Source organism: Chlamydomonas reinhardtii, chromosome 2, assembly GCF_000002595.2.
Source record: "Chlamydomonas reinhardtii strain CC-503 cw92 mt+ chromosome 2, whole genome shotgun sequence".
Taxonomy (NCBI): Eukaryota; Viridiplantae; Chlorophyta; class Chlorophyceae; order Chlamydomonadales; family Chlamydomonadaceae; genus Chlamydomonas; species Chlamydomonas reinhardtii.
Window position 1 is genome coordinate 5231553 of NC_057005.1, and position 20010 is coordinate 5251562.

A 20010-nucleotide genomic window follows, 5' to 3' on the forward strand; every position below is an offset into this window, starting at 1 on the left:
CGGATGTGGTGGTGCGCAGGCGAAGTTGTAATTTCACGGTTGTCTGAGCGAGTTCCTGTGGCTCCCCTATCCACCCACCGTGCGTACACAGGACAACTACCTTTCGCTATGCAGCAGCCCAGAATAAGCTGCAGACAGGGCAGCGAACCGACAAGCAACAATCTCCATCCCTGTTCACCAGACACACATCAAGGGAATCAACGATACACTAGGCGCCCTCGACTAAGCAGCACCTGTACGGAGTTACTAGCCAACCAACGCTAGACCAACTGAAACCGACCCCACTCCTGCCTTGCAAGCTTCCAGCCTACCGTTTACTTTGTTGGCCTGCCAGGGGGTGGATCAGCAACACCACAGCCATTGAGGGCGGCACGATCATGTGAGACCACCCAACTGCCTACAACAAGGGTCAAGGGCCAACAGTCAAGGGCCGAGTAACCACTGTGGCTAAGCAACGCGGAGGGCATCCGCTGTGAGCTGTGACGCGCCCTGACGTGCCCCGGCATTCGCTAATCATACGCTGCTGCTATTGCATCATTGCATCATAGGCGCACTCTGCATCTACGAATTCAAACACGCTCGTGAACAACAAAACGAGTAACCCGCGCCACGCAACCCTAGCAAAGCTCTTCATCAAGCATCAGGCAAAGCCACGGTGAGAAGAAAGATGCCATTACAAACACTTTCACAACCCAAATCTCACCATTGGCTCTCACCCCATCTGGACAGCCTCTCGCCCCATCTCAGCCGCTCACTGTGCGCCGCAGGCGGTGAGCCCGCGCCGCTGCCGCCTCCACCCACGCACCTCCCACCAGCCGCTGGGGCGCCAGGCCGCAGCAACCCGCTGGCGCGGACACGGACAGCGCATTCGCGCCGCCCCAGCTGGGCAGCAGGTGGCAGGACAGTCGCGGCCGCAGGAAGCTCGGCGTGGCGGGACCACTCGCATCTGACGGCGTGGCGGGTGGGGAGATGGGCGGCGAGACGGTGCCGTTGCTGCCGCTGGCAAGTTTGATGTCACTACTGTACGGGCTGCTGTCCTCGCTGCCGACTGGGCCGCTGCTTTGCTTGTCGCTCGGCTGAGGCTCGAGCCTGTCAGCGTTGCCGGTGCTGGCGCTCGTGCTGTCGCTGTCACTGGTGCTGGTCCGGACACCCGGCACTACGACACCGATCTGCGCGTCCCCGACAGCCGCCGCAGCCGTTGCAGCAGCAGCCGGCGGCGCACCACCGTCCTCAGCGATGCAAGGCATCGGCGGGCAGCACTGATGCAGTGTGAGCCGCAGTGGCGACAGCGGCGACAGCGGCAATGGCGACAGCGGCAATGGCGGCTGCAGGTGCTCATGCCGCTGGTGCTGCAGGTGCTGCTGGCCTGGCGGCGACGCGGGCCCAGCGGCCTCCGCTGCTGGTCCGCGCGGAGCAGCCGCGGCCGGGCGCAGGCGGTGATGCCGGTGCTGGTGGTGGTGCGAGTGAGCGGCGTGTGCGCGGCGATGCGTGTGCAGGTAGGAGGGGTGGTGCGGCACAGGGTGGTGCTCAGCGGCAGGCCCAACCGCCGCAGCGTGGGTGGCGCCGCCGTCGCCGGCAGCTGTCGAGTCGCCGGCGGGAGCCGCCGGGCGGCTGGCCTCAGGGCATCCTGCATGTGTGGATGCCGCGGCGCGGTGCGTCGCCAATGATGAGTTGGCAGCAGCTGTAGCCGCCGCTGCTGCATCGCTGAGCCGCGGAGGCGCGCCTGCCGCTTCGTGTAGCTTTAGCTGCTGCTGCTGCGTCTGCGCCTGCAGTTGACGCTGCTGCTGCTGGCGCTGCTGCTGTATGAGCATGGAGCGGTTGAGGCCGGCCCCCGCCAGCTCCAGCAGCAGCAGCCCGTCCAGTTGGGAGCCGGACACGGCGGAGGCAGTCAGGCGCCGGCCCACTGCGGGCAGCTGCTGATGCGGCGGCGGCGGCACCACAGGTAGCTCACCACCGCAGGCCGCAAAGGCAAGTCCCTCGGGCCAGCAGCCCAGGCTGAGGGTGCGCTCCGCCGCGCCCACCGCGGCGCCGGGTCCGCGCCTGCCGCTGCCGCCTGCGGGACCGCCAGGGCCCGGCCGCGGCGCCCCTGAGGCCCAGATGCAGCTGCCGCTGGACTCCTTGCGCACGACGGCGCCCACAGACTCGCGGCGCGACACACCCGCCACAGCAGGCACCGCTGCAGGCGCCGCCGGCGCCACCGCATATTCAGGTGGCAGCTGCTGCTGCTGATGACCCGGTGCTGACGCAGATGCCGGCATGGGCGCGGCAGGCGCGGGCGCCAGCCCCAAGCCAGGGGTCACCAAAGCCGCGGCCGGCGCCTCCGCCAGCGCTGGCTTCTCCGCCAACGGCAGCGTCGTCTTCCTCCTGGCAGCCCCGATCTGGGCGCTGAGGGCCGCCGCCAGCGCTGCCACGTCCTCCTCACTCGCCGCCGCCGCCTCCTGCTCGGTCCCTCCTTGCCACGGCTGGGCGTGTTGCGACGCATCCACCAGCACCTGGCCCCCGCCGCCAGCCGCTGCCGCCTGCCCAGCCCGAGCCTGTGCCCCCTCCGGCGGCGACTGCTGCAGCGGCTGCGTGGGCTGCGGTGACGGCTGCGTGGGCTGGTGCATGAGCCTGAAGCTGCGGGTGGTGACACGGCGCACCACACCCGGCACCGCCGCCAGCCCAGCCAGACCCTGCGGCCCCACCTCCTCGCCAGGGGCCGCCGCGTCAGCAGCCGCCGCCGCCGCCGTCGCGCGCGCCCTAGCAGTAGCCGCAGCGGCGGCAGCAGCGGCCGCAGCAGCACCAGCGGCCACGGCCGGGTTCGGTGTCGGCGCCAGCACAGCGGCAGAGAGGGTAGGTGTGCGCCGCACCGCCGCCGCGGGCATGGCGGTGAGCCGCCGCTCCACTTCGCGTGCGCCCGCTGCGCCGGCGCCCGAGCCCGCCATCAGGTATATGTCAGCGATGACCTGCATGCAACCACAACACAACACACCACAACACATTTACCAACATAGCGTACGTCGTCCATCGCCGACACCCCACATGCGTATCCCACTCTTCCGCTCCTGCCCACGCCCACGCCCGCGCGGGCAGCGCACACCCGCCTCCCCCCCTCCGCACACGCGCGTTCGCACCTGCTGCTGCCAGGCTGTGTCTAGCAGCAGCTCGGCGTGCGCGTGTTTGTGGTGGTACAGGATCTTGGCGGCGTAGTGCTGGATGAAGTCCAGGACCTGGGGGCGGGGAGTGGATGAGGCGGCGGAGCGGCGGCAGGCGGCAGGCCGAGTGGTGCATGCAGGCAGGCAGGGGTCGGTCAAGGAAGAACATGCACCAAGCGCCAGGACCCGCATCCTTTCAAACTGACCCTTTTACCTGAAAACACGCGCACCCACACGACCACGCACACATGTGCTCCCTAGCCACACAAACACAAACACACATACACATTATGGTAAGATGATTCATCGCAATGTGCGGGCGCGCACTTATTGTTTCCCTTGTTAACACACACGGACACACCTCGTCCACGTGAATGAGTTGGTCGTTTCCGCCAATAGCCACCAGTGTGCGGCTGGGAATATCCTAGGGGTGGGAAGGTGTGGGGTAGATTGGGAAAAGATTAGGAGCAAACCGTTAGTCCATCGCCGGTGGACTCTCAAAATCCATCCTCATTGCAACAATGTGCCCCCGAACGCACGCGACCGAAACCAGCATTTCCCAACGCCCCCGCCCCCCTGCCTACCACCCGCACCTGCGGCCATAGGTTTACGTCGCTCCAGTAGAAGCGGCGGCACAGTGCGGCGGCGCAGTGCAGGTCCCGCGACACGAAGTTGAACAGCACGTCTTTGGCCCACACCGACAGCGAGCTGGTGCGGGGCTGGCGGTAGATGAAGTTGGCAAGAAGGTGAGGCATGAACATACTGCGGAGGCGAAACAGGAATGGACGGACTGTGTCAGGCGCATTGATAGTTGGCACCAGAGTTTAACCACCAAAAGCGCTTCACTCGGCTGCTGCTACTGTCGTTCCTTACCCGAAGCACACGGGGTCTAGAAGCGCCAGGCTCTGCAGCGTGTCTGGCCGCAGCTGCGCCAGCCGTGACGCCACGAATGTGCCGTAGCTGTGCGCCACCACACACGCCCCCGACACGCCCAGCCGCGACAGCAGCGCTGCCGCGGCCAGCGCTATGTCGTCGGCGGAGGGGATGACGGAGCACAGCCGCATGCTCACGTGCTTGTACTCCAGAGCCACCAGCGGCAGACCAGCAGCAAGCAGGCAGCTGCACGCAAGGGGTTCCGCCATTCCAGGCACGGCAAGTCAGGCGATGCCGGTGACGAACAGGCGCAGTTAGGGGTTGGGCGCACAGACACCATAAGCCAGGTAGGCTGGGCTCTGGCCTCTGGGTCTGGTGAAGGCTGATTGCAGGTACCTTACTGAGGCACATATGACCAAATGCCCATCTATCTGCCGCCCCTTTGTATCGGGTGACATTGAACGCCACAACTCCCTCCCCAAGCAAGCTCACCGGATGAAGTTGACGTACGGCAGTAGCCCCAGCCCCACACCGTGCAGCAGCAGGACGGGCGTCAGCGGCGGCACAGCACCACCACCTCCCGCACCCGTTGCGGCGGCCGTAGGGGCCGCAGCACGAGCGGGTGGCTGGCGTGTGTCCCGCCGTCGCCACAGCACGCCCAGCACGACTGCAGGCCAGCGCACCCGCCCCCAGCGGCGAGCACCGCCACCACCGCCAGCGCCACCACCACCAGCGCCACAGCTGCTGGCGTCCCTGGCGCCTTCAGCGGAGCTGCTGCCGCCCTCGCTGCCGCTGCCACGGTTGCTGTCGCTGCTACCGCCATTGCTGTTATTGCTGCTGCCGGTGAGGTGGGTTGCACGCGAGGTGAGGGATGCGGTGGAGCGGTCGGAGGCCCATGAGGCTAGGACCAGCGGCTCCGGACCGTGCGGAGGAGGAGGCGCCGCCAGCTGCTGGCCCAAGCCGCTGGCCCCAGCACCAGTGGCGGCTGCGGCGGTGGCGATGCTGTTGCCGGTGCCGGAGCGGTCCACCTTGCTCCGCTCCCCATGAGCGCGAGCCACCTGTGGGAGAGCATGAGGAACAGTTCCTGTGAATTTCGTATTCACGTGACGTACTTAGTCGGAGCGAGTTGTGTGCGCGAGGAAGGCCACCCATTGGTGCTTGCTTGCGGCCCGTCTCTACCCCCCTAGTACCGCACCTCGCTTACAGTCCCGGCGACACGGGTGGCTGCGGCCGCCGGCCGCTCCAGCCCCGCCGTGGCGACCAGCATGCCCAGCCCCCTCCCGGCCCCGCCTCCCGCCCCGCCTCCCGCCGCCGCGGTCTCCTCCGCCACCGGCGTGCTCTGCCTGCTGAGGCTGCATCCCATGGCTAGCAGCAGCGCCTGCGTGAGCAGCGCCAGCGCCTCTGTGGCGGCGTAGAATGTCAGGGGCCGGTAGATGGTCCGCAGCGGCTCCCACAGGTGGTACATGCAGCGCAGGCCGGGCTGGTGGCCGGGCGGCAGCGAGATGCGGAAGGCGCACTCCAGAGCCGACACGCACTGCCGCAGCAGCGGACCCAGGCCGGCGGCCTCCATCTCAGACCTACACAGGCACACAGACAGACGGTGGGCGCGGTGAGGGGCGTGACTTGTGCAAGGCGCATGTGTGCCACTGTGCCTGTGATCATCACAGCCTCCGCCTCCCTCCCCTCCCGTCCCTTCCCTCTCCTGCCCGGTTGCCTCACCTGCTCTTGTACCAGAACCCGTAGGCGATGAGTTCGGCCACGTTGTCGCGCCGGATCAGCCGGTAGTCAGCGCCGCAGAACCAGGTGGACAGGTACACGCGCGCGTCTATCTTGGCACTAAAGTATTGACACACCTGCGGCGTTTGGACAACACGTGCACGTGCCAGTGCGGGATGCAAGGAGCTTCAACACGTGAGCGCTCACACGCTGCTGCGTCGAAACCGGACATTTCCAGCAGCGTGCCCATGTGCGGCTCGCACACGCACCCCACCACACACCAACAAACTCATGCACGCACAAACGCACGCACCTGCAGCAGGCGCTGGAATGCGGCCAGCGGGTCGTGGTGCTCGGGCGCGTGGCGGGCAGGCTGCGCGTTCAGCATCGCATACCTGCGCAGTGATAGAAAGACAGTGTGTGCGTGCGTGTGTGTGTGTGTGCGTGTGTGCGTGCGTGTGTGCGTGCGTGTGTGTGTGTGTGTGTGTGTGTGTGTGCGTGCGTGCGTGCGTGTGTGTGTTAAAGAGCACAAGGAAAACATTACGCGTAGGACAGTGTATGCGATGCAGAATTACGGCCGCGTGTGTGTGTGTGTGTGTGTGTGTGTGTGTGTGTGTGTGTGTGTGTGTGTGTGTGTGTGTGTGTGTCTGTGTCTGTGCGTGTAGCAGCTGGTTACGGGACGCAGAGCAGCAGGAAACGGTGCGGCGAAGCAGGAGCGGGATGTAGGGAGTGACAGCTGTGATACCGCCATTTGCGCCGCCATTTGCGCCGCCGGCACGCCATTTGCATCTCTGCCATGTCCCTAGCCTGTCCCCTGCTCTTCCCCCGCCGCACTCACTTGCGCCTGTAATGTACCGCAAACGCGGCCTCCGCCGCCACCAGCAGTACCAGCAGCTGCCGCCAGCCCACCAGCCACAGCGCCGCCGCCGCCAGGCCGGCAGCTGCAGCCGCGAACGCCGCCGCCGCCGCGACCAGGCGCAGTAGCAGCAGCGTCGCGCGCCGGTTGTAGTCGGGCGGGAGCTGCGACGCGCTCAGGGCGGGGTCCGCCGGTGCCGTCTGCAGGACGGTGGTGGATGTGAAGCTCTCTCCGTAGGCCAGCGACGGCGGCCCCGACAGCTCAGGCGGGAGGTCCAGCAGCGGCAGGGCCGCCGCCGCCGCAACTGCAAAGGCCCCCGGCGGCTCTGGCTCCGGCTCCATCTCGGAGGCTGTAGCTGGCTGGATCTCTGATTGCAGCGGTGCCTGCTGCTGCTGGGCCGCCGCCGCCGCAGGCGCGGGAGTAGCCGCCGCCTGGTCCACTGCAGCCGCCGCAGCCGCCGGAGCAGCGGCAGTGGTGGCCAGGCCGGCCGGCGGCGCAGCTGCGGGCGCGTCCGTCGGCTGCGTGCACACGGCCGCTGCCTGCGTGGGCGCGGACCAGGTGCGGCGGTGCGGCTGCCACCAGCCGCTGAAGGCGCCGCGACCACCGACTGTCAGCGGCCGCACGGGCACTGCCGACAGTCCCGCCGCCAGCACACGCGGCGGCAGCGCCAGCAGCAGCGCACCGAGGGCGCCGCGGCGGCTGCAGCCGTCGGCCTGGCTGCTACTGTCACTGTTACAGCCGCCGCCGCCACAGCCGCCGAGGAGGTCGGACTCGCCACGGAAGGAGCTCCGGGGCGGCGGGGGAGGCGTGTCGGTGGCCTGGGCGGCAGGTGCTGGCATGACTAGCATATAGGCCGTGCTCGAATTGCTGCTGGAAGAGCTGTTTCTGGGATGACACTGTCAATAGACGCTTCCCGATCGATCGCGGCGGCGGCTCCGGAAGTTTAACCGGCGGCTCGTTGCGCGCCCCGACTTGTCGAGCCTGCGGCGCCGAGAGCGGAAAGCGCGGACCCAAACGCGCGTTAAGAATGTTTGCAAAGGCCAAAAAGCAAGAAGCCTGACCCGAAAGGCCTTTCAAGACGCCAACCGTTCAAGGTCGCACCTGAAAGCCTCCTCCCGGCAGCTGCAACGTGGCTGTGCTAGCCGCCAGCGCCGTGAGTGAGCTGAGCGAAATCAACACTGACGCGAGCGGCCTCTGCGCTGGCTCCGTGCCCACCTCGAGGCCCCCCTTTCAGTATTTTTCGGGCTCGCGCGGTGAAAGCTTTCGATTGAGGGCTGTCAGGAACTTGTCATTACGCGCTAGATGAATCACTTATCAAGAGGTACAAGAAAGAATGCACGGTCCTCTGTCGCGGCGCTCAAGATCAGGTCCCTCCATGGGGTGCCTCTCCCACCCGCGGGTCACGCACGCACCTCGAGACGTCTGCTGCACACTTCATGTCCTTACATGTCGCCGACAAGTCCATGTTCGCTCGCCCTCGCAGTCAAAGCGGGCTTCGCGCACCGTCTCCTCCACGGGCACCTTGACACTCCGCCGCCCGCCGCCCCCCCATCAGTAGACCGTAGCGTGTGCAGAACCAATTTTGGCACATACGCGTAGCATCCTGCCTTTCATTCGCCCCTATGCATCCCCACACCCACCAGCATTGCTCGCGCATCATGGCCAGCGCACCCACAGCCACCCTCCTCTCCTCTGACCTCCGGCTCCCCACTGCCGCTGCTCCATTGCGCCGAGCTGCTGCTACCCGGCAATCGGGTTGGCGTGGATGGTGACCTTGTTGATCTTTATGTCCGTCTTTGGCCGGTCCTGTACACGAACCGAGCGCGCCAGGCAACACGGCCGAGGGTTACAGGACAACGCAGATGTCAGTGCCTCAGGTCGCATGCGCAACACAACCCCGGCGGGCATTGATACCGTATCGGCATTGATACCGTATTGGCGCCGATGTGACGTGGCTCCCAACAGCGCAATAGGTTCCAAGAGGGCCACAAAACCCGCCCGCCCCCCCGCCGCCAATAGCGCTACACCGCTTTACGCCATATCTTACGCAAGCACCCGCCGCCACTGACCCCACTGGTATGCCCACGCACTGCTCTACGCGCCCACCCACACCCACCTTGTCGTCTGTGGGCACCTTCTCCATTCGGTCCAACACCTCCAGCCCGTCAATCACCTGCCCGGCAGCGCAGCACAGGCACATAGCAGGCAGACAGCGGGCGGGTATGACCACACGGCAGCAGCGGCGGCACCTCAGGCCGGGCAGGCATGGTGCTTTGTCGAGCCACCACTAGGTGGGCGGGATGTCGCTCCCCCAAGGCCGCTTTCATGGGCCCCTGAGCGCCAGAGCTGGCTGGCGCAACAGCCCCACCGGGCCCACCCGCACACACCTGTCCGAAGATGGTGTATTTCCCGTTGAGGTGCGCGTGCGCCTTGTAGGTGATGAAGAACTGACTGCGCGGATGAAGAGAGGCGGCCAAGGGCGCCGATCGGGGTCACGGCGGGCCAGGGCGTGTTGCGATGATGGCCGTACAGGGCAAGAGTCACGCCCGGGACCCCCACAGACAGTGGCACCTGGCCCAAAGCAACACCCCGGCCCTCATTCTCACCCCACCCCATTCCCGTCCCTTGCCTCTGGGCTGCCCCAAGCCGCACCATCCCCAGCGGCCCGCCCCAGCCCGCGCCGCCAGCGCATCACACACCTCCCGTTGGTGTTGGGCCCGCTGTTAGCCATTGACACAATGCCGCGCTTGCTGTGTTTGAGCGAGTCGTTTATCTCGTCCGGGAACTTGCCGTTGGCGGTGGGGTAGATGGAGCGGCCGCCTTTGCCCGTGCCCGTGGGGTCGCCTGCAAGGGCGCGCGTATCGTGCGGAGAGAGTGGCATCGGGAGTGCACGGTAAGGCTTGTGAAGCTTGCGGCAGGAGGGGTGTGCGGAAATGGAGGGCGGGCAGCGGCAGATACGGGAGGTGGCAGATGAGTGATTGGCGTGGCGAAGCTGCGCCAGAGTGCGTGCAACTTGCAGGGCAGGTGCGCCGATGCCCCCTGCCTGTCCTGGCTCTCTGCCACGCTCCTCCGCGCACCTCCTTGGATCATGAAGCCCTTGATGTTGCGGTGGAAGTGCACATTTTCGTAGTAGTTGCTGGCGCACAGGGCTAGGAAGTTCTCAGAGGCCCGTGGCGCCTGCGCCGGGCGTGTTCCGGGGGGGGGGGGATATGCGTTGAAGGCCCCAGTCACAGGCGCCACCAAGGCCCAGTGGGCAGCCAGGCCATGGCAGCCTGCCCACGTCCGCTACCATACAGACAGCTGCAAATGCTGCGCGAATCTTAACAGTAGTGATAGCACCGGGTGAATTGGTGGGCTCGGCGACACCCAGCGTCGCAGCGTGTCACAGCCGCGTGCTGCCGCTGATACCCGAGACCCCCGGGCCCCTACCATGCCCCTCCCGCCTCACCTGGTCACAGAACAGCTCTATTTTTATGTCCCCGACGTTTGTGTGCAAAGTCACCGACATTGCAGAGATCCCCTGCTAGGCTGCGTGGACTCGTGTCCAATCAATACAACTCGTATATGTAGTGCCAGTAAATACAGTAAGCTCCAGGGCAGGGCAAGATGATAGCTGGTTGAGGTCAACCCTCAGAAGAAATTTCTGCGACCAGCGGTGCGTCGCGGCGCTTGTATATCTACTCGCACTAATAACTGGTATGCACCAAGTAGTGTACGTGTACATTCCGGTTGGGCGAAGCATTCATGCAGCACTTCGTAAGGGGAGGCCCGCCGGCACAAACCCTGCACGACCCATCGGCCGCAATTAAGACCATCAGAGGGGCTCCGGCCCGCAGCACCATTGAACTCTGTGCATGAGAGACGCTGCTGTTCCTCTACATTCACTCCCCCCTCTTCGCCACTGCCTCATCATGTCATGAACGGCCACGAAGCAAGGAAAGAGCAATGATAAAAGGATTCGGTGCACCTGGCTTCTGAACGGTATCATGCATGACCCAACTGCTGAGTGTTCGGATGGAATGTGGCACCGTCAGAGTCAGGACACATCCTTCGTGGGACTAAGCGCTGTACCGCATGCCCCCGCTCCTACGAGAGCGCACAAATCCCAACTCGGCGGCGCCACAGTCCTTCCGTCGCATCTTCACGGTGCCTGCCTCAATTAGCCCCCACGAACAGGGCTCACCTGCTCACCACCCGCCGTGCAGCTCATGACCCTAAACGTGCGACCCAGGGGACATGTTGGCATGTGTCCTTTGCGGGTGCAGTCCTAGGTTAACGTACTAGCGTTGCTTACTTGTAACATTGATATCACGTGTGGATCCAACAAGCGGTCAGACGTCAAGCGTGGTGTGTCCATCGTGCAGTCTCATGCTAGGGTCATATGCATATTTTGCCTTTTGCCCCCGAAGCTACGGCCAGGGCCTGGTATCGGGTCGTAGTTGCGGCTGCACCCACGAAGCTCCCCCTAGACGCATGATGTAGCTGTGGTAACCAGGAGCAGCCTCAGGTGGCAGCGCCTGCAGCAGTGGGATGCGCTCCGTACCATTGCCGTCGCCACCACGTCGTGGTCCACGTCTTCGGACCCCGACAAAACAATCGGACAGATCTAATTGTTCAGTTTACAGAATACTTAGTACTGTTAACTTCTTTGCGACCAAAGTTCGCGGCTGTTGTGTTTGGCGAAAATGGGAGAGGCTCAAGGAAGCAAGCAGCAAGGGCTTGGAATGCAGCTCTTGGTAACATATTCGTAAGTGACACAGAAAACGGGCTTGCTTGTCGTCGCAAAGCTGGCACTGGATGCCTGTGCGCAAGCAACCCGCGTGCTAACTGCTTCTCTGTGCCACGCAGGTACATGTTCATATGGTAAGGAGTAAAACACAAAACTACCGTGCTGAATGCGGTGTTGAATTCGCCGGGTCAACTCGCCCCCTGGGCCAAATACTTCCTCGGATATGTGTCTTATCTCGCCTCTGTGTGCGCAGGATCTTTCTATCGGCTGCCGTGATCATGGTCAACAAGTATGTGCTGTCGATGAGCGGCTTTCCTTACCCGGTTGCCCTTACCTGCACGCACATGGGCTTCTGCTCTATACTAGCATTCGTGCTGGTGAAGGGAGGGTTCGTAGAAGCAGTCAACATCACCGCTGACACTTACCTGAGGTGAGCTGGAGCGTTGCAACGGCCCACGGCGGCCGTTTGACGGGTCGGTCGTGCCAGGTGGCGGGCGCGTGGCCCGCGCTGCTGCCCGGGGGCCCCCGAGGACGCGAAACTGCCGCGTCCACGACTGACTCATAACGCTGCCGTCATAACGCACCGCCCTGCAGCTGTATCCTGCCCATCGGCCTGCTGTTCGCGGGCACTCTGTGGCTGGGCAACGCCGCCTACCTATACCTGTCCGTGTCCTTCATCCAGATGCTCAAGGTACGGGCGCGGGCGCGTGGCAGGCAGCAACCGCAGCCTCCTGCTTGCCGGCATATGCACACCGGCAGACGGCTGAGATGACTCCATGGCTGCTGCCAACGTGCAGGCGTCCATGCCCATGGTCGTGTTCGTTGTGGGCGTGGGCTTCGCGACGGAGAAGTTCACCACGCGGGTGGCCCTCAACATGGTGGTGGTGGGCACCGGAATCGCCATTGCGTCATATGGTGAGCCGGCATACTGTGTGCCGGAGATTCTGAGGTGGCTGTGGGGCATGCCAAGTACCGAGCCGTGTCCCTGACGTGACTTGACCTCGAGCTTGTGGTGGTTGTGTCCTGTCGTCTGGTCGTCTGACCGTCGCCACTCCCACATCTACATCCCACCGTTAACACTGCCTCTCGCGCTCTTTGTGTACAGGCGAGATCCACTTCGTCGTGGTCGGCGTGCTGCTGCAGGTGGGTGTTGGGCAGAAGTTCTGCTGTTCCTGGGCAGGTTGGGTCACAGGCTTCGTGCTATGTGGCTGCGTCAACGGCGGGCAGTGCGCGTGGAACTCAAGTCAGCAACAACCATAGCCGGGAATACACAAGGCGGCCCAAGGCCGTCAGAAGCAGCGGGACTTGACTTCAGGTGGTACCGTAATGGGGTTCCCGGGTGTAAACGGGGGTACCGTAGTGGGGTTCCCGGGAAGTGGATGCGCAACACAACTCAGTGAAGGCGCACGGCGCGTAATATGCAACCACTCCGCGGTACAGGACGCCTGAAAGCTCACTGGCCGCCGTGTCAATGGGAGGGGCGGGGACGTTGCGCTCCGTCTGGGAAGACAGTGCATAGGGACTGGGCAAGCTGAATACGGAGGTAACGTAGGCATGCAGCTTCCACGTGTCTGACCCGCGCTCTGGCTTGGGGCTGGGCGCTACACCCTCTCGTCGTACAGCTCCATCGCGAGATGGAAACCCAACTCATGTGGCCTTTCGCAAACATCAAAAGCGCCCACGGCAGTGCACCCACCGGTTGGGCCCCCCGCTGGCGAGGTCAGACCAGCAGTGGTGTGGGGGTTGGTGGCCCTGGCGCTGCCGTGGCGCCCTCGGAGGTTGCGGCGGCGTGGACATGCCATACCTCTGGACCAGCTGAGGGCCAGCCACCAGGGGGCGGCTGCCGCTGCAGGCCGCTGCAGCAGGCGCTCGCTTGCATGCTTGCGAGCGGGACCCCATCAGGACTGGCCCCCATCGGCAATGGCCGTGCGGGGTTGGGGTTGAGGATAACGACAGGCCTGGCGGTGCAACAGCGCCCCCGGCCTTAGGCCGCGGTTGACTGCCGTGTTGTGGCCATGGCTATCGGATGACAGTAATGCGGGGTGCTGCAGCCATAGCAGGTTTGCGCCTTCAAGCCTTCAAGCTCCCCCCCTGTACTGCGCGCCCTGATTTTGCAGGTTGGCAGCATTGCCACGGAGAGCGTGCGCCTGACGCTCGTGCAGATCCTGCTGCAAAAGCGCGGCATTAAGATGAACCCCGTGTCCACGCTATACCACATCGCGCCCTGCTGCTTCGTGTTCCTGTTCCTGCCCTTCATCTACATTGAGCTGCCCAAGATGGTGAACGACCCCAACCTCAACGTCAACATTCCGCTGCTGCTGCTCAGCGCGGCGTGCGCCTTCGGTGAGAAGCCGGGTGGTTGTAGGTGGGGCACGGGCAGCAGGCAGCTAGGCACAGCGGCGGCGGAGCTATCGCATACCGTATGGTCACCATCGTAACTGATCAGCGGGATGTGCACCAATGTATGCGTCGCTGACCCACTTGCCCTTTGTTGCATGCAGCCCTCAACATGTCCGTGTTCCTGCTCATTGGCAAGACCTCGGCGCTGACCATGAACGTGGCTGGTGTCATCAAGGACTGGCTGCTCATTCTGCTCTCGGTCGTGCTCTACGGGTGAGTGCGCCGCGCTGGGCCTCAGCTGGTGCTCTGGTTGAGCGCTCCGCTTACTAGCCATGTGACACAACCGAGGACGGCCGCATCAAAGTGTGCTGACCACCGGCACAGTCCCTATGCCCGGCAAAACACAACCCAGCAGTGACCGCACTCCCTTGCTCCTGCTGCAGGTCGCCAGTGACTCGCACGCAGCTGTTCGGGTACGGCCTGGCGTTCCTGGGCGTCATGTACTACAACTACGCCAAGGTGGAGCAGATGAAGGCCAGCGCGGCGGCGGCGGCGAAGGCGCCGGAGAAGCAGCCACTGGTGGAGTCTGGGGACCAGGGTAAATCGGACAACGCGTAAGCGATGCCCTGTACATCAGGCAGATACCTATTGTGTCTAGGGAAGCAGCGGTGACAGTCGCGGCAGCGCGGTGGCAGGCGAGGGTAAGGATAGTGTGATAGACAACCGTCATCAGGCCAACGGCGGCATAACGGCTGTCTCATGTGTGGCTCCATGCTGGCGAGCCTGGGACCTAGGCAGCTTGGAAGCCCGGGCAAGGGGTCAAGCGGTGTTACTGACACGGGCTCACATTTTTCTTGTTGGTTGGGCACCGCGTCATTGCCCGCCATGGACCGTTAGGAATGATATCCCTATTAGATAGGCGTGGTGAGCTTCAATTTCATGGATGCTTGCGACCGGGCCGTAGTGAGTGAGATAGCGGTGTACGGAGTAATGTGCACTCGGGGAATAGGAGAATGGTCTTTGCCGTTTCAAGGTTGTGGATGGGTGTCCTGCTGGTGCCTTGGGTGGAATGTGTAAAGCGAGGAAAGGGCCAGATCTGCTATATGGTCTTGATGCACACGGGTTGCAACCAGCATGCATGTGCACGTACATGCCAGAAGGAGCTTGGACCTGGAGGGCTAGGTGGTGGACATCCTAGCGTGGTGGACTGGTGGTGGTGCCCAACTCGTGGCTTGCTTGTAGGTGGCAAGCGAGGTGCGCCTGACAGCCCTGACTCTGATATTCATCCTCTAAACACGCCATGAGCGTGCCTCATGAGACTCGCTAAAAGTCCGTGGCATCGCATGCGTGCACGCAAGGAGGCGTGAAGCACCAGCTTGGTAGCTAGCTTGAACAGCTTGGCGCCAGGATTGCCGACCCGGCTTACGGTGGCACGGGCTTACAGGTGGGGGGGGGGCATTCAACACGGTGCATCCCACCATTCAGCCACGCCCCCAAGGCCTCAACTGGGCCTTTCACCCACACATCCCCCCTTCCCCCTATGACTAACATTTTGATGAGTTGCGCTTGATATCCAATCGGGTTACGAAGTGTCGCCTTCGTTGCATTACGAAGGAGCCCAGCAAAGCAGCAAAGGCAGTCCGCCAGACTTTGCCAGACCGACATTGGGGCAGCACTTCAGCGGCGGTGTGTGACATGGGCACCCCTGGTGTGCGACAAAACAGAGGCTCGGCACGAGAACCGCGTACGTAATACTACTGGGGACCCTTTTGGAATGGGCTAGGTGAGTAACTGCAGTAGAGTCGGGCTGCGGAGGCCGACTACAAGCCGAGCCAAACGGGGGAAGGAGGCAGGCGCTGGCAGGCGCGGCAGGGAAGCTTACCGGCCGCCGCGTCCGCCGCGTCGATGGGAAGTCGCGCTCCGTCTGGGAAGAGAGCCGAGCAAATGCTGGGATTCAGACGTAACTCACTATCAGGCATGCAGCTTCCGCGTGTCTGGCCTGCGTTTTGGCTACGGGCTTTGTCTCGTCGCGCTACACCCTCGCGTCGTACAGCGCAATTGCGAGTTGGAAACCCAGCTTTTGTGGCGCTTGCGCAGACTTGCCGACTATTGTTTGGGTTTGCTGGCCATTTGCAAACACCAAGAGACATCATTACTAGCATTATCCTCCTCCCCTCTCCTCCTATATACCCCTTACTGCATCGACTCAAACAACTTCGCTGACCCTCTTCAATCGGGACTTCCATTCTATCACCGACTGCATCTTTCACTAATTGAGACTCGTCGATAAGCGGAGAGCATTGCAAAGTGAGTAACCTGTAGCGGGGGTCAAGAGTCGCGGGACCCCGTAGCAGCGCGACGTGGGGTTTGTGCTCCAATTGAGCGTTTTTGTGAGTCTGCTGACGTCGCAAATTGTTAGAGCGGTCCGTGGGCGCCTGGCGTCTCTCGCGCTCACTTCCACAATTGCCTTCTCTCGCCGGGCCCCGGAGCGCAGCAGGCCAGCTCAGGATTGCCTACTATGATAGCTTCATGCCAATTCTGACCTAACAATTAAAGTCGGCTGGGTTCGCACTCGCTTTGCTGGCGTGGCGGTGCTTTTGGCGCGAGAGTGGCCGGCAACGCCCCTGACGCATTGCCCATATACGCACTTGCCCTTTTACATCCGTAGGCAGGCAGTGGCACACGAATTGGAGTGAGCTACAAGGGTACCACCAGCAATGGCGGACCACAAGGCAACATCCGCGGCCGGCTCAGACGCGGAGGTGTTCCTGTCTGCTTCGGAGGACGAGTCAGTGCAGCAGGAGATTACGCCGGAGCTTCTTTCCGCGCTCGTGAAGCAGGTGTGGAGGCGCATCCAGGGTTCTTGCGCGCCCTTCTGGCGACTCGGTCCCGCAATCTGCAGCGCGCCTTGCTCCTCAACGCGCCCAACGGGATCGGCAATATATGGCATACGTCCTTGAGGCTAACGCTAGCCACGTCGCGCGCTCGCAGGTTGAGTTTTACTTTTCTGATGCTAACCTACCCACGGACAAGAAACTGCTCAAGCAGATCCGCAAGGATCCTGACGGCTTTGGTAAGCCAAGCGGCGAGGGAGAGGTCGCGTTTGGGGCGGGAGTAGGCGTAGTACGTTTCTCACACTCCGGGCAGTTTGACGGGCCTCCGCTGATCAGCCCCTTGCTGCCTTCTCTTCCGCGGCAGTGCCTGTCAAGCTGTTCGCCAACTTCCGCAAGGTGCGGGCCCTGTCCAAAGACGTGGCTATTATTACCGAGGCGCTGCGCAACGCCAAGCTGCTGCAGCTGTCGGAGGACGGCAAGCGCGTGAAGCGCCTGGTAGCGGTGCCTGACTACGACATCTCCGACATCCAGCGCCGCACTATCGTGGTGGAAAACCTGCCGGCCCTGCCGAGCCCCACCATTGAGAGTGTGACGGACATGTTCCGCATGTACGGCCGCGTCAAGCTGGTCCGCATCTGCAGCCGCGAGTCCAAGGGCAAGCTTCCCAGCTGGCTGACGGTGAGTGCGCAGACGCCTGTTTGTGCGTGGGGTAAGACACCTAAAAGGGCTTGCGGACTACCTGCTCTGCCGATGCCAGCTAGTGCACCTTCTGACCCCTTTGTGCCTTTCCCCCGTTGCTCTCCTCCATCCTGCAGAGCTCGTGCCAGAACATGCAGGGCCAGCACGCGTACGTGGAGTTTGAGGACGAGGAGGGCGCGGTGCTGGCGGCGGCGGCGCTGGCGCAGGAGTACGACGCCCCCGATGGCGCCGTGCAGGTGCGCCGCCTGCTGGCGTGTATAGCCGAGCACCGTGAGCGCCGCAGCGGCGCCGGCGCCAGCAGCTTCGGTGGCAGCAGCGTGCAGGGCGGCATGAGCGGCAGCCGCAAGGGCAGCCGCGACGTGTCGCCCAACCGGCCCGCCGCCGCCAGCAGCCGCCGCAACAGCCACGGCGGCATGTCCTCGGGCGGCGCCACCATGACCAACACCTCGTACGGCGGCGCCTACTCGTCCTGCGGCGGCGCCAGCAGCCACGGCGGCTGGGCGTCCATGGGCGGCGCCGCGCCCGCCGACTTCGGCCATGCACACCTGCACGTTCCGCACCACCACCACTCGTACGGTGGTGCGTATGAGCACTTCGGCGGTAGCCGCCGTGGCAGTGGTGGTGGCGCGCCCTCGTGCGGCGGGGCCGCCCTGCCGCCGCCCCCTCCGCCCCCCCGCCGCAGCTGTGACAGCGCCCCCGCATCGGAGCTGCTGCACTCGGCTCTGGTGGCGCCCCCGCCCCCGCCGCCCCCGCCCCCGGCTCACGCCCCGGCGATGCCCCTGCCCGTGCCGTCAGCCGCCGCCGCGCCTGCACCCGCGCAGCCGCCGCGCCTGAACATCTACCGCCCGCCTGCCAAGCGGCTTTCGGATGGCGTGTCGGGCGTGCCTGCGTCCGCGGCCTCGCCCCTGCTCCGCTCCTCGGGAGGCAGCTTCACCAGCGGCGGCAGCAGCCACTGCGGCAGCGCTGCCAGCAGCCTGGTTCCTAGCGCCGTCAGCACGCCCACCGTGGCGTCGCAGCTGGCGTCGCACACGGCGCCCCTGGTTGCCGTGTCGCCGCCGCTGGCCTCGCGCCCCATGGCTGTGTCGGCTGGCGGCAAGCCGCCCGTGCCACACGCCGCGCACGCTAAGCCTGAGCCGGCTGCCGCGCTACCCGGCAACGCCCTGGCTGAGGCCATTGCCGCCGCCGCCGCCGAGCGCCGCGCCTCTGAGGCTGGCGCCAAGGCGCCCGAGGCTGCAGTGGCCGCCGCCCCGCGCGCCCCAATTTCAGTGGCGGTTGCCGCCGCGCCGTCGGCGCCCAAGTTCGTCCTGGACTTGCCCGCCGGCGCCTCGGCCCGCCGCTCCTCGCCGCCTGGCACGGCCTCGGGCGAGGCTGCGGTCGTGAGCCCTAGTGGCGCGCCTTTGGCGCCCAAGATGCTGCGCGCCGCGGCACCCGCCGGCGCCATGCCTGTGGCCGCCGCCGCCGCGCCGGCCGCGCGCGCCACGCAGATGGTTGCGGACGTGGAGGGCTTCATCAACAACATCCTGGCCTCGTCCATTCCTACGCCCCGCAACACCGGGGCTGCCGCGGGTGGCAAGCCCGCCGTGCGCAAGCAGCCCGCGCCGAAGCAGCTCGCGTCGCCGATGCACCCCCAGGACGCCGCCACCGCTGTCGCGGGCATTCTGGCGTCGGCGCTGCGCAGTAAGGCCTCGTCTGCGGCGGCGCCCGCCGCCGTTGCCCCCAGCGCTGCCGCACCGGCCGGCCCCATGATCTTCCTGACCGCGGTCATGGACGGCGGCGACATTGCCGCCGCCGACCTGGAGCACGCCGTCACCGTTAGCGTGCACATGCCTGCCGCCGCGGCGCCGAAGTCGGCCGCCACCACCCCGGCCAAAGGTGCCGGCCACTCGGCCGTGCCCAAGCACAGCCCCAGTGCGGCCCTGCGCTCCAGCGGGGGCGGCCTGACGGTGGGCTCGACCTCGCCGGTGCTGGCCGCCGCGGCGTCCGTCTCGGACGGCGGCGCGGCGGGCTCTGGGCACGTGACGCCAGCGTCGGCCATGGTGCATGTGGCGCGCGGCCCCGACGGCTCCCGTGGCTTCGGCCGCCGCGGTCTGGTGGCCTAAGCAGCGGAGTGGATGCATGTAGCGGCGCCGTATCTTAGTTGCGTTTGTTTGGTATGGTACCGGTGTCGTTAACTGCACTGAGGATGTTTGTACTAACTGCAGGGTTGGATTGGTGTTGTTTCATGCAAGCGAGCATCGTGGCTTGATGCCGGATTCCGTTTGAGGTCTGCAAGCGCAACAGGTGCTTGCCGGGGCTGCGGAATGGTTTGGCCACAACGCGATGTTGTGTGCGTCCCATGCATGTGGTGTGATACTTGAGTTAGAAGTAACGGCTGCTAGTAGCCACCGCCAGACTCTAGAGAGAGGGGTTGTAGAGTAGCCAAGGCTCGCAGGTATCCTCTCGGGTGTGACGCAAGGTGCGATGTTAGCAGAGCGCGGCTGCACAAGTGCGCGCCTAGAAGCAATGTGATGGAGGCGGCAGGGTCTCCTTAGTCTTTAGCACAACGATAGTGCGGTTGGCGCGGCTGGGTTTTGCGTCCATCTCTTTTCTGCTGATTTATTTCTTTTCTTAGCTCTACATTAATTGAACCTCTAGCTCTTTTACCTAGACTCCTCATAGATAGACCCTGCGGGGGCTGAGGAACCACTCTTTCTCCAACGTTAGATGGCCGAGACCGGCGTGCGCGCACAACAGTGCAGTTGTAAAGTTGATGAACGTTCGACCCTCAAGACTCTATCCAGTGCTTCTGCAGTGGCACGCACAGGCAACCAGCAGGTTCCGTTACCAGCA

At 64.3% G+C, this 20010-nt stretch overlaps 4 protein-coding genes across 4 annotated transcripts; 2 read left to right on the plus strand and 2 right to left on the minus strand.

Annotated features, from left to right (window-relative positions):
• Positions 1 to 20: 20 nt before the first annotated feature.
• CHLRE_02g106100v5 (uncharacterized protein) lies at positions 21 to 7887 on the minus strand. The gene is made up of 11 exons (XM_043059805.1): positions 7681 to 7887; positions 6562 to 7560; positions 6037 to 6118; positions 5727 to 5860; positions 5203 to 5584; positions 4500 to 5065; positions 4008 to 4253; positions 3728 to 3896; positions 3496 to 3558; positions 3114 to 3209; positions 21 to 2945 (listed from the first exon to the last, which is right to left on the minus strand). Exons 2-11 carry the CDS (start codon positions 7425 to 7427, stop codon positions 744 to 746), a joined length of 4806 nt encoding a protein of 1601 aa, XP_042927439.1. The 5' UTR covers positions 7428 to 7560; positions 7681 to 7887; the 3' UTR covers positions 21 to 743.
• Positions 7888 to 8009: 122 nt separating this feature from the next.
• Positions 8010 to 10297, minus strand: CHLRE_02g106150v5 (uncharacterized protein). The gene is made up of 6 exons (XM_001699697.2): positions 10028 to 10297; positions 9657 to 9756; positions 9279 to 9423; positions 8967 to 9030; positions 8696 to 8752; positions 8010 to 8385 (listed from the first exon to the last, which is right to left on the minus strand). The coding sequence occupies exons 1-6, from the start codon at positions 10085 to 10087 to the stop codon at positions 8320 to 8322; spliced, it is 492 nt and encodes a 163-aa protein (XP_001699749.1). The 5' UTR covers positions 10088 to 10297; the 3' UTR covers positions 8010 to 8319.
• Positions 10298 to 11191: 894 nt separating this feature from the next.
• On the plus strand, positions 11192 to 15169 carry CHLRE_02g106200v5 (uncharacterized protein). Its single transcript, XM_001699921.2, has 9 exons — positions 11192 to 11326; positions 11428 to 11442; positions 11562 to 11738; positions 11903 to 11999; positions 12106 to 12223; positions 12414 to 12451; positions 13426 to 13651; positions 13810 to 13921; positions 14092 to 15169. The coding sequence occupies exons 2-9, from the start codon at positions 11432 to 11434 to the stop codon at positions 14264 to 14266; spliced, it is 954 nt and encodes a 317-aa protein (XP_001699973.2). The 5' UTR covers positions 11192 to 11326; positions 11428 to 11431; the 3' UTR covers positions 14267 to 15169.
• Positions 15170 to 15607: 438 nt separating this feature from the next.
• Positions 15608 to 19937, plus strand: CHLRE_02g106250v5 (uncharacterized protein). The gene is made up of 5 exons (XM_043059806.1): positions 15608 to 15955; positions 16317 to 16488; positions 16640 to 16721; positions 16847 to 17160; positions 17298 to 19937. Exons 2-5 carry the CDS (start codon positions 16366 to 16368, stop codon positions 19278 to 19280), a joined length of 2502 nt encoding a protein of 833 aa, XP_042927440.1. The 5' UTR covers positions 15608 to 15955; positions 16317 to 16365; the 3' UTR covers positions 19281 to 19937.
• The last annotated feature ends 73 nt before the right edge of the window (positions 19938 to 20010 follow it).

Coding starts and splice junctions, on each gene's coding strand:
- CHLRE_02g106250v5 (XM_043059806.1), top strand. CDS start 16,366: ATGGCGGACCACAAGGCAACATCCGCGGCCGGCTCAGACGCGGAGGTG. Junction 16,489..16,639: donor TTTCCGCGCTCGTGAAGCAG/GTGTGGAGGCGC, acceptor GCGCGCTCGCAG/GTTGAGTTTTACTTTTCTGA. Junction 17,161..17,297: donor AGCTTCCCAGCTGGCTGACG/GTGAGTGCGCAG, acceptor TCCATCCTGCAG/AGCTCGTGCCAGAACATGCA.
- CHLRE_02g106150v5 (XM_001699697.2), bottom strand. CDS start 10,087: ATGTCGGTGACTTTGCACACAAACGTCGGGGACATAAAAATAGAGCTG. Junction 9,031..9,278: donor GGGCCCAACACCAACGGGAG/GTGTGTGATGCG, acceptor TCATCCGCGCAG/TCAGTTCTTCATCACCTACA. Junction 8,753..8,966: donor AATACACCATCTTCGGACAG/GTGTGTGCGGGT, acceptor GCTGCCGGGCAG/GTGATTGACGGGCTGGAGGT.
- CHLRE_02g106100v5 (XM_043059805.1), bottom strand. CDS start 7,427: ATGCTAGTCATGCCAGCACCTGCCGCCCAGGCCACCGACACGCCTCCC. Junction 3,559..3,727: donor ACGTAAACCTATGGCCGCAG/GTGCGGGTGGTA, acceptor TCCCACCCCTAG/GATATTCCCAGCCGCACACT. Junction 3,210..3,495: donor AACTCATTCACGTGGACGAG/GTGTGTCCGTGT, acceptor CCCCGCCCCCAG/GTCCTGGACTTCATCCAGCA.
- CHLRE_02g106200v5 (XM_001699921.2), top strand. Junction 12,452..13,425: donor TGGTCGGCGTGCTGCTGCAG/GTGGGTGTTGGG, acceptor CTGATTTTGCAG/GTTGGCAGCATTGCCACGGA. Junction 13,652..13,809: donor CAGCGCGGCGTGCGCCTTCG/GTGAGAAGCCGG, acceptor TGTTGCATGCAG/CCCTCAACATGTCCGTGTTC.